The sequence below is a fragment of the Nestor notabilis genome, unplaced genomic scaffold, assembly GCF_000696875.1.
Source record: "Nestor notabilis isolate BGI_N333 unplaced genomic scaffold, ASM69687v1 scaffold12489, whole genome shotgun sequence".
NCBI lineage: Eukaryota > Metazoa > Chordata > Aves > Psittaciformes > Psittacidae > Nestor > Nestor notabilis.
In genome coordinates, this window is record NW_009945098.1 from 28,356 (window position 1) to 41,013 (window position 12,658).

At 38.4% G+C, this 12,658-nt stretch overlaps 1 protein-coding gene across 1 annotated transcript in view; it reads right to left on the minus strand.

Annotated features, from left to right (window-relative positions):
• The window catches only part of NEK6 (NIMA-related kinase 6), a 36,088-nt gene extending 23,703 nt beyond the window's left edge, over nucleotides 1–12,385 (minus strand). The window contains exons 1-4 of the mRNA XM_010022729.1: nucleotides 12,293–12,385; nucleotides 4,248–4,388; nucleotides 2,899–2,961; nucleotides 78–188 (exon numbers count right to left, since the gene is read on the minus strand). Of these exons, the coding sequence (XP_010021031.1) occupies nucleotides 78–188; nucleotides 2,899–2,961; nucleotides 4,248–4,388; nucleotides 12,293–12,385 (408 nt within the window). The remainder of the gene's footprint in view (nucleotides 1–77; nucleotides 189–2,898; nucleotides 2,962–4,247; nucleotides 4,389–12,292) is intronic.
• Nucleotides 12,386–12,658: the final 273 nt, after the last annotated feature.

A 12,658-nucleotide genomic window follows, 5' to 3' on the forward strand; every position in this document is an offset into this window, starting at 1 on the left:
GATGTGCCCATCGCCTCGTGTCTCTGTCTGCCTAATCCCAACAGTTGGTAGCACCTCTGGAACTGGCACATCCTTACCTTAATCATCTGGGAGAGATCACCAGCATCAGCCAGCTCCAGGACAATGTTAAGTTCGTTGTCTTCAATAAAAGAATCCAAATACTTAATTATATTGGGGTGGTTCAGTTGCTGCAAATAAGAGGGAATGCAAGAAGAAAACTTAACGCCATAGTAGCAAATGCCAAGATACAAAACCTGTGGCTGCTTCTGTAATCACTATGCAGAACAGTTCACAACAGGGGCAATCACAAACCGTGCTCTGAGTTACTACAGACAAAAATCCTGCAAGAAGTCTCATTTATCATAAGCACAGCATAATAAGTGTCTTGAGTAAAGAGCAATACAGCCCAAAGCAGTGTGAAACAACCTTTTCCGTTTTAACCTCACAAAATATTTACAAGTAATGTCCTGAAAGAAGCTTTGTTAAGCAATAATTGATTTTTTTCTGCATTAAATATAAAGAAAAACCCAACTGTTGACTACAGTGCTTCTTGAGATCTCTTCGCCCCTTAGAAGAACAGCTTTAATAAAACTCTGATGGAGGAAAACAATGCACAAATTGCATATGTCAGTTTCTTTTTCCGATTCTTTATGCTTGCATCTTTACTAATTACTTTTTCCATTTGAGTATGGGTTCTTATAGTCACAATTGATACTTAAGGGGTTTTTTTTCTTCCATGTTTCTTCCAATCTTCTCAAATTGTTTCACTTCATTCACAAGTTAAGAAACAGGCTCAAATTAAATTGCTGGTTTAATATTTTATGTCTGAATTTCTTAAGGTGGAAAACTGTAACTGCTTAAAAAATAATGCAGTATCTCAATGTCTCTATTCACTCTCTTATTTTGTTTCAGATTCTCTCTCTTGTGCTCTTAGAAATGCAGTAAATTTAGGAACTCCTGAAGTGAGCATGTCGTCTACTAAACAGCTGTGACTCAACCTGTCTATTCCAGGGGTTACAAAGCCAAAAGAAACGCTGTTATGATCCATCACACTAATCACTCCTCTCTGCAGGCACATTAGGGGATAGATTCTCCCTTGCAATGCTGTGCCACTAGCACACATTAGCCTTAATGGGATCCATGTGCAGGCATCAGGAGAAGAACATGCCCACAAGCCCAAGCCTTAAATAAATAACAGTCACAGCCCACCATTTCTGCTGAAATTTCCTGTAAATGTCTGCTCTCAAGTGCACTGATCAAAGACCAACTTCCAGTGAAAAAGCAGCACCAAAACCACAAGCAGAGCAGCCCCTGACTCCTCACACACATCAGGGTGCCTTCCCCACACCATCACACACACTGTGATGGCAGACCCGATGCTGGGTGCTGTGTGCTGTTCTCGTAGGTGCAGTGAAGCCTTGGGTTTAAGAGATGCTTTCTGTCCTCTTTAGGATGCTCTGAGGGAACTCTCTCCTGAGTTCCCAAAGGCATCGGGGAGTTCAGGCAGTCAAGCCTTTTTCTAAGCCTCAGCACAACATGCCAACAAAACACATCAAAATACTACAACTATAACAGGGAATGAAGCCCACACACTGCTGGGAGAGCTACTACACTAACATGTTCCAGTTCTGTTTTCCCAGAATAGCCAGGTTGATCACTCTGGAGAAGCCAAACTTCCATTCTCCACTTCTTCTTTTGTCAAACTTATTTTAAATAAATATACCTGACTCTCAACTACTGTATATTCACGTGGCATGGAAAAGGCTACCGGACTTTTCTTTTGTCAGGAGGAAAGTGTATTCATTCTCACAGATTCTTAAACGCACCAAACATCACAAACACTTTCTCTTGGGTTAATGACATTCCCTATTTCTTTAATGCATCCTCAAAGCGTGATGGCAGTTAATGCCTGATGTGTATGCACAGCAGCACTGTCAGCAAGAGGCATGTGGAAGGGTAAGCCACCTCTAAATGAGTGAGTGTGGGTGCTGGCAGCCCAAACACTGATTACAGCCACATTATTGAGCTGCTTTACCGAAACCTTTTAGCCAGAATTACACTGAGAGTAAGACACAGTTTTGTCTGGCTTCTGGTAAATTTTGAATAATCATAATTCACTTACAGATCACAAAAAAAACCCCTTTGTTTTCATGGTCACAGAGAAATCTTTGATCAAAAAAGACAAAGTATTATTTTGACAGAAATGGACTACAGCAAGTCTATGCAATTCCATCACTAATTCCTCAATGGTCAGAATACACACAGATAGTGCTTCATTCCAGCCAGAGATTTTAAACTTACATTCTCTCAGAGACAGATACAACATTATGACTTCAAAAGGAGCTGAATCAGGCTTCTAATACTGCCACAGCTTGACCAGAGAGCTTTGGTGATGTTATTAGAATGGGGAGAGTGAGATATAATTTAAATGACTTCAGCAGCAGATAGCATATTCCCTTTCAGAACTCAGCTGCTCTGATAACCCCGGTTTGGTGTCTGGCTTCTTGATGAGCTTCACTCAAGAAGGTAAGCTGCCTCTGGTCATCCCATGCAGGGAGCTGGGAGCTGACCTTCTGGACTCTCCTGTCACTGTGGGTACTTTGAGTTTCCTCTGCTTCTAATAAATTCACACATTCTGCTCTGAATAAATCCAGTGCCAGTTTATAATGTTCTATAACCAGAGTTCAAACCAAAACCATTTAAATTACCTAGAACCCCAAAATACCACAACTCTTGCATCACGTAGACATTCTAGCTTACAAAAGAAAGCATGGTCTTTTAAGATCATTGTATGTACTATGTAAGTTTTATTTGCCATAAAAAGGCAAATGACCCTTGCCAATCTGAAAAGAGGTTTTTTCTTAAATCAAAAAAGAGAGTCATTGTAAAAATTCTTACCTTCAAGAGGTCAATTTCTTTAATGCAATCTTGCCTAGCCTTGGCATCCATCATTTCAAAAATCTTCAAAGACAAAAACATACAAGAAAAATACAATGAAAAAATAATTTTGTATTTTAAAAATTGGTCTTTCCTCCCCCAATTTGTGTATTTTCTGCTGTAATGAGTATTCACACAATCCCCAGATCAAAGCAAGATCAAGGTTTTCTTTAGTTTTGAAACTGCTAAAGGGCCAACAATAGGGTAAAATTAATTGTAGAACCTGTAGCAATATTCTAAGCAGCACAAAAAAATAAGGAATTTGCTCTTGTGATTTTCAAAACATCATTTAGTTTGTATTAATTCCACATGGTAAGATAAAAAAGTTGACTTTTTTCTTTTCAACAGAGATACAGCTTCCACTGATTTCTCTGTAATAATTAACAATAATATAGACATTAATATTCATTCTGTAGTAATCAAGAGAGTTAGTCACTAGAAGTAAGAGTTTTAAGGATCTGCTGAAGGATTAAAGGCAAATTCCTTCAAACAAAGTGCTGTTCTGAACACTGCACAATACTTAAACGAAGTATAGTTTGCATGAAAGTTGTTCAGAAATTCTTCTAACACTCCATCAGCAAGTGCAGGCATTTTTCACTCTGTGTTGTCGTGACTATCAGTGATGAGATGGCAGCCTCCTACCTGCATAAGCACGGCCATGAAGGCCTCATTCCTTCACACATACTTAATTCTGATATTTAGTGAATCCTTCTTATAAAGTAAAAAGTGAAATGAGAAATAAATGTAATTGCACCATTGCTTCATAGTTCTGATTTAGAAACATAAGCCCACTCCAAGACAATGAGGGATAAAGACCATGCAGTGCAAACAGATGGCTCAAATGGAAGCAGGGTCCCGTGTAGGATATACAGGCTGTATGGAGATCATCACCACAAGGACGGAGCCAAGGCAGCAGGACCACTTGGCCTCCTGTATCCAGATGTAAGCTGAACGCTATGAAACTAACCTGACTTAATCAGTATCTGTAAAACTGCTTTGAGACCTTTAGAAGCATTATTCTTTACTCCTTATCTTGAAATAAGTAATAAAAAAACAACCAAATTAACTTCTAAACCCCAAATGGATAAAATAAGAAAGTAGAACATTGGGGTTTTCAAATATAAAAACGTTAAACCAGATCATCCACTGCTCCCAAACCTTAAACTCTCAATTTACAAAGCATTTTATTGCATTGTTACTCCTGACAAAGAATACTGGAACAAGTATCTGACTCAAAGTAATCTGTGTGACACTTAAACCGCTCCCATTCTACTTGCTAAATAGTAAGACTTTGAACTTCGAACACTCACCTGAACTTTCTTTAATGCCACAGGTTTTCTGTCCAGAAGACAAGTTGCTTTGTAAACTTCACTGAATTGTCCTCGTCCAATCTTCTTCTCTATCTGAAAATCTGCCAATGTGCAGCGATATGGGTACGATGTTAAATGTCTCTGTGCAAGACAAAAGAAATTAAATGAATAAACTAGAAAAGGTGATGCAAAGCCATGAATTTGCATTCCCAATGTCTTCCTTAGGACTACAAAGTAGTGATTTCTATGACTTAACATATTCAGAAGGATAAATTCCTCACAGTAAGGACTGACCAGCAAGAAAGACAAACAAATTTGATGTACAGTGGACAAGGGAGTGGTCTGGCTTTCCTTTTCCACCCAGAATTTTCTTTGTCCACTTCAGACAATACTGTACCAGAGCAGCCACAATACTGAAGTGTAGCATCCACCTGCAAGTGCACACACACAGAACAGCAGAGATTTGTGCAAAAACATTAACCAACACATAAAACTAGTAACAAGTACACAACAGAAGTTGGGGGGAGGGCTTCCAAAGGATGCAGACACCATTTACAGCTGGATCCTCAGCAGACATCCCAGTACAAGCTTCCAGGGAGGGCAGGCCAGGAGGACTGGATGTTTTAAGGAGATGACTATTGCTACCACTGTCATTTCCTGACACAGATGGGTGTGGATGGAAGCATTTAAAATGCAGGTAAAGCTTTCATCCCAGCATCTTTTGCCAGCAGTACACACAAGAGAGTGAGGATCTCTTACAGTGTATATTTAAGTAAGTTTGGGCTGCTGCTCTTTGCAATAGAAAGAAAAATGACTACTATTCAACAAACAATAAAAAGTATCAATGAGATATTTGAAAAAGCTTCCAGATTTCCAGGTGTCTGTGCAACTCTGAACTACACTCACAGTTACTAGCCAGAGGTTTTGTAAACAAAGTTATAAATTCAATGTTTTTAAGAAAAGTCCCCAACAAAGTCCCCTAAATAGTCATTTCTGACCCACAAACTGCATCAATCAACCAAGACAAGCTCTTTTGAAAACTGACACCTTTACAGCATTATCACAACAAACAAGAGAAATCCCTGCTACAAAGGCTGCTCCACTGCAGGCATCAAGAAAAATTACTGTTTTTATAAATGCTGAGGATACAGAGATGAGACATAAACCACAAACCAGGCACTGGAAAGATTATCAGGTCTTTTTGCCATCACCTTCCCCCTCATCTCTGGCAGTGAAAGGCTGTTTGTTGCTGGAGCTTGCCCTGCACTTCCACACCAGTGCCCTGCACCCTTGAGAACTTCCTGAGAATAAAGCTCTGCAGTTATGAGAAGAGATGATAGCTGCTAAACTGAGAAGTTTAGTTATGAACTCCAGAGAAGACAAAAATGGTGTCATGGTGTCCAGCCGATGCCTGCTAATCCAAGTAGGCACATAACTGGGAATGTAACTCCAGGCCATCACGATCATCAGCCTTCTCAGTTTAAGCTCCCTAAAAGAGCAAACCTGTGCTCCTTTTCAGATGAAACAGCGCTTTGACTAATTACTTGTGAAATGCCAAGGCCACAGGTAAGTTTTTCCATCTATCTCCATGAGCATTTAAGTATTTCATGCTATGAGAAATGGTTTTCGTTTTTCTAGGCTAAAGATGGCACAGTAAAAATTTTAATTCATGTGCAACAACCCACACAAATAGGAGGGGTGCACGAGAATTTGCACTTATTTACAAAGGTGCATCACAGAAATAGGAAGCTCATTTCATCAAGTGTTTCCTTTCAAGAGTTCAGGGAGTTTCCCTTTTAAGATCATTTCGGTCTTCCCTATACTGTGAAAGAAGCCCCATTACCCACCTTACTGCACAGCCACCACTGACTGCCAGTTTGTGTAAGCTACCCTCAGTACCTGTGCTGTGCTTGAAGTGACACTGCATTTACAAGCTGTAACAACACAGCAAAGTAAAAATTAAATTGAAGATCCAGGATTTGTTTCTCTAAGCTTTGCAGTGTATACTTAGTAATAAAACAAGAGTATCCTGTCATGGATGAGGAAAAAGGGAGCCAATGGGTCATCAGATAAATCGCAGAATGTTAAGATAACATTACATTATTATTTACACACATTCCCCTTTAAGTAACTAAATCATGAACAAAGCAAGGCAACATGGGATGAAACCTGACAAGCAAAGGAATCAGCCCCTGCAGCTTTCTCAGTTTAGGTATCACCAGAAGAACATCTGAATCCAAGGATCTGTTCAACTTGACTGGTAACTAATATCTCCATTTCCCAACTTTTTTACATATGAGCTACTAAGGAAATGAATTGAGCTGTCCAGTCAGATTGCTTTATCCAGCCAAAACAAAGGTGTCAGTACATAAAATTACAGAACACTTTTTCCTAATTAAAAAATAGAAAGGAATCAAAGCATTTCTTTAACTGTGAACATGTGCCTCCGGAGCCAGCTCTTGTTGAGTTGTAAGAACACTGAGCAAAAGCTTTTCTAACTTAACACTCACAATAAAGGTAGCAGTTTTAATGAGATTTTACGAAGCAACTACCACAAAACTTTCTTTTAAAGGAAGAAATCCATGCTGCAGTCAAGGATGGTATCCATTTGCCCTTCATAAATCATTAAATCGTGCGTTAAAACTAAGAGTGTTTAAGTGTAAATTAATATTTTAAGCATGTGCCAAGAAGTATCTAGCAACTTCTTAACTTGAAAATATAAATAAGTGTTAGGGAAGTGACAGGGTGTATGTGTGTGTCCTAACCACTTTCACATGGTTAGCACATAAAGTCTGCTTGCCATGCTGGAGTTAATGCTGGGTGATGACTGGACACCTTAGCTGATATGTTCTGGCATCCTCCAGGACTACAGCTGCATATTTACATATGCAATGACCTAGATTTGCATTCGCTATCACAACCTATCAGACCTAATTAAAGTAACAGAGCTTGGAGCTTTCATGCAGGCTGGAAGAGGTTTGATTTCGGTATAAACCAGAGAACAAGCTCAGGTTAGACCCAACCATGCCAGAAAGCTCCCTGTGGATTTCAGCAGTCCATTTTCCCTTATGTCTCTTTAAACTTAACCTTCTCTTATGCTTTACTTTACTTAAACATAAGAGGTAATGCTTCCAAATACTGTCACAAGGTCAAGAATACCTAAGAAATATGTACCTTCTCAGAGTACCATCCCTTTAGTCCTACCTTGCATACATTTCATTTATTTCATGACTTTTCCCAAGTCCTTGCACATTTAACCACTACCATTTTTCAAAGAAACAATATCTATTATTTAAATACACCATGATCTTTGTTTCTTCAATCTGAGAGTTCTCATATACAGATATAAATTGTGTGTCAAATTAGATACCCCATCACCTTCAAACCTGTTCATCAAAAATAGATTTTCTCATTTTCAGGATGGATTCCGGCTCGGTGAAGGGTTCAAGTCTGTGTGAATACAGTAAAACCAAGCCACTGTCTCTGCAGAACAGGCTTCAAGGTCAATGATAGAGTTTGAATTAAAAAGAAGAGATATAAAAAGAAAAAAGGGAAAGAAAAAAACCAACCAAAAATCCCATCCAACCACTGGACCTCTAAAGGCACTATGAAAACCAGGCTGTTTGCACATTTCTGCTCCCAGGGCAGCTGTAGGAAGAGAACAGTCTCGGAAGAACTAGTTTTGAGACAAAGGCTGTTCTTTTTATCCATACAATGAAGTCTCATTCTTCTACTTCTCCATTTAAAAAAAAAAGCTGAAGATAAAAGTAAATTAATTCCTCATTCAAATAAAGAGGCTATTCATTTTTACAAAGAAAGGCAGAGATTATTCCAAGAACAAGCTATTAAGAACATCTCTGGCACACAAGATTACATCTTTGAGATGTAATCACTGATGCGAGAGCAGAACTTTCAAAGCTGGCAGAAGGATGCCACGGCAGCCCCTGTCACAACACTAACACAAGTTTGCCAGAACTTTCAGCCTCCAATTTTGAGGTGTTACATAATTTTCTGTAAAACGGAATTAGTAAGGTGACAGGATGTACTTTCTACTTATGCTTCCACATTGTTGGGGATGTCTGCCACAGTGCTACCAGAGGTACCTGACTGACTCTCTGAACACACAAGAACACAAACAGGCCAAAACTTAGAGCTGAAGATTTAATAGTTTCCTCTGAATCCTACACACACTTCTATAGCCACATGCAGGTAGGACAGCTACATCATCTGAATCCAAGTTTCGTATTATTTTAAATGAGTAGTTGAACAGCTCAAAATTTGTATTATTTTTTTTTAATAAAGAAAAGACCTGTTCTGTTGATAGACTTTCAATCTCCAGAACAATTAATATTTGGCCAATAAATTTACTTCTTTGTAATTATTTAAGAGCTGGGGAAAACCTAAACTACCCAGCAGCCTCCAACTCAACGTTGCAGGCAAAGGAGAGTATACTGAGAGACTGAAGACAAAGCCACCAGTAACATACTGACATGCTGCATAGCAATGCCTGTGTGTGACTGCTTCTCCCAGTGGCACAGGAAAAAAATAACTCTGAGCTGAAAAAGGGGAATGTTCACTGCTAATTGCACAATATACAAACCCAGAGTGCTAATGTTAATTAATAGTAAAGTCAGTTGTTCTATTGCTGTCTGATTGGCATGCGGGAAAAACCAGCACTAGTCATCAGCCTGCACAAATGGTCACGAGATGTTTAGATTATTTATAATCAACCTAAAAATTGTTACAGATTGGGTAACCAACAGTTAAAAAGTCAGACTCTACAATCTTCAGATGCCAATAAAAGCATCTTTCCTGTAGAGCCATGAAATGAGATATTCCTTAGAAGAGTAAAAACACACTCGCCCAATTAATTTTCTGAAATCTCATTAAAAAATTTAGCCCGACTAAGTCATACACTTCTGACCTGAATTTTAATTATCTTTATGCTGGATAGAAGGTTTTTTTCTGATATTTGCAATGCATCATTAATTTTAAAGGAATGGTTTCCTTGCTTCTAAAGTGCATACTTCATCTGAATGACATTTACCATAAACTAATTTCACCTTTAAAAGACATCTGCGATAGTAGATGGGGGAGCTTCAGCCCCTCCAGTTGAGCACACATACATTATAAGCAATGATTTACTATCAACATCAGTGTTTCAAACCTCTTTATGATGTCCAAAATTATACATCCATCTCCATTCCATAATGCCTACCTGAAAATAATTTTGCATACTTTGAGGCTGAAATTCCAGCATGAATCTATTCACATTAGAACAGATTGATTAAGAACTTCTAAGCTCCCAAAAGAGGAGGAAACTTTTAAATATGGATTATCCTTCAAACAGGTAGTCAAGTAATTATTGAAGGATACATCAGGTTTTTCAATTTGCATCTTCAAAACTAGACTACACAGTCATAAAATATCCTCAACCTGACCTGCTACCTAGAATTTGAAGTTTGCTGGAGAATTCGGCTTGAATTTCAAAGTTTTATGACCCCCATCAGCAGATGTTTGCACTGGCTTATGACAAGGAAAAATAGAAATACCAGCTTGAAAATAGTAGACCCAAGATGATAGTCATAAAGAAATCAACATTAACATAAAAATAACCTTAGCATTTCAGAAACAAACTGAAAAGCCTTTGCTGCAAGATGACCAGTTCAAATCCACCTCCAACTCACAGGCCAAAATGAAACTACCATGAGCAGCTCTGCTGCTAAAACTGTGAGTATATAAAAGGGTTGTTTAAAAGTGAGTTATTGTGTTTATTTAGTATGAAAACTAAGTAAAAAAATCATAGCTCTGTATTTTTATATCACTTATTTACTTCTAAATAACTTTAATTGCTTATTGCTATAAACACTAAGTAGTCTAGAGACTTAAATAACTGACTTTCACTCTGGAACATGACTAGAAAATGTTCTGCCTCTTGCTGACTAACTTCATCAGGGTAATGCTGGGCAGGCAGGAGAGTCAGAAGCAAGCTCTGTGATTTTATTGGCTCTTTTTATATTTACATATTGACTTACTGTAGAAAACTTCTAAATATGAAGCATTACTCAAGTGTGTCATCTTATTGCTATAGTAAAGACAGAAAGAAAAGCCTGATATACTCATAGCCCTATACTAACTAGTTGTAAACCAAAAATAACAACTCTGTCAGATTGAAAAAAACCTCTCATCATCCAATACTCTACAAACTCAACTTCTGGTTTTGATGCTTAAGCTTTAATACCTGCCATTCACAGCATTTCTGTTAAGACAAGTTTGGTCAATTTTTCCTTCTTAAACCTCTCTTTCTTCCACAAGCTATTATCTAACATGTCTGCATTACTTAGATCTTCAGAAGAAAGAAATGATGTAATTTTGGAGTCTTCCAGGTAATAGGTACCAGAAAATGGAAAATTATATATAATTATGTTCCTGCAAAATGGAAAATCAGAAATCAGTAATAAGCAATCATGTCATGCCATCACTGTCAGGCAGCCTGGCCTCTAAACAGGACATTTTTTGTCAATTTTTAAACTGAGTTTGCTGAGGAGACACATTTTGTTCAGTTCTCTGGTAGACTCCGTCTTTGTTACTCAGTTTTTTTAAAAATGTATTTTAACAACAAAACCAAAGAAATCCTTTCTGCAATCCTAATTCTAAATGAGATCATCCTCAGAGCAGTTAATATACTCAGAGACTTCCATTAACACAACTTGGGTATTAAGAGAGTTGAGGGGAGGTTTCACTGAACAATGACCATACAGCAAGACGAGCCCACTCTGCTTCAGCATAGCAGCAGAACACAGATTATTAGCTACTAATTACACTTAACTATGTCATTACAAATTCTAACATGTGCTCCAAGATGCCATGAATGTATCTGCTGCACAGGAACACTTCCTAATCTTGTTCATGAAATAATTACAGGGGCTCTATCCTGCCAAATGAGGCAGTAATTAACCCTAATTGCTCAAAATGCAACTGGCTAATTCTAGGAGATTAATCAAGGGGATTCAATTATTATTAAATGACTTAATATGACAAATTGCTACATTAGGAGAGGGGGGCTTTGCTCCATACGACGTTACTTTCCCAGCAGTGCTGCGCAAGATACATTCATCGTTGTACTCTGTGTGTAGGCAACTTATGGCTTTTGCAAATCTTACACCGTGTTTGGATCCAGCTTTCCTAACAACCACCTCTCGGTCAAGGACCTGGATCAGCACTGGACTGTGCATTTGGTATGACAAATTGATTCCCAAGGTGACATTACACCACAGTTGCAATATCCTTCTTTCTGACAGCTTTTCCATGATGCTTTCTGTTTACTCCTTAAAATGCATATAGATAAAACTCAATAGCTCGGATCAATGGACAAAACAGCCTAAAAAAGGCAAGCAGCCACAATTCACAAAGTACAGGTTTCGTGATTCCAGTGAAGGTACCACCATCACTTTGAATGCATGTCTAACCCTAGTTTTAAGCCCACTTCTGCAGGAAGGCAGGGAAGGGAGAGAGATATGAGCCACAGTAGTGAAACTTGATAATAGTATAGACAAAATACATTGCAGGAGAGATTCCAGAGCCGCACAGGAAATGAAGCCAGAGAGCCTGCAGTTTCATGTAGGATGAACTTTTTCTTGTATTTGGTAATTACTTCTTCAGCATTTATTATTCAACTATAAAAGCAGATAAAATACATTTATTCACTTACACAATCAATTGCTTTTCTTTGGCCTTTTCTTCAAAGCACCAGAGAGAAGAGAAAGCCAACCCAATACATGGTTTTATAAGATGATTTAAAAAGACTTGCTTTAAGCAAAATTCAAGCTATTTCCTTTTTCTCTTATTATCATCAAAAAACTGGATTCAGGAAACTCTGGCAGGCTGGCAGAATTCCAAACTGGATATACTCTAAAAGTGCTCTAACTGCACTATAAACAAGAGAGGAAAAAAAGAAGGCTAAATGTCAAGTAATCTATAGACCTTTGTAAAAGTAAGGGAAGAAAACACAAAAGGAAAAAGAAGAGACACACACATGTACTTACCTGAGGATCATGCTGGTACTCCTGCCCTGGCAGCTTGCAAAGAGGGTTGTTCTGGTCCCCTAGATGATGTGGATGGTTATGCTGCCCTTCCATGGTATCATACCAAACTCTGCCTCACAGTTCTGCTGGAGTTAAAAGAAAGGGGAGAGAGAAGTGTCATCACTGTCCACCCAGCACTGGAAGCAGCAACAGGTCAAAGCTACCATTGCTCTCCTCAGATTAAAAACCAAAAACACCAATACCACAAATATAACTGGTGTCACTTCATAATAAGCAAATTAGCAGAAAATGGGTTTATTTGGTCAGTGGTATGTTATCTATGAAAGATATCACTTTTGTCAACTCTAACAGTGGCAGGCATTAACT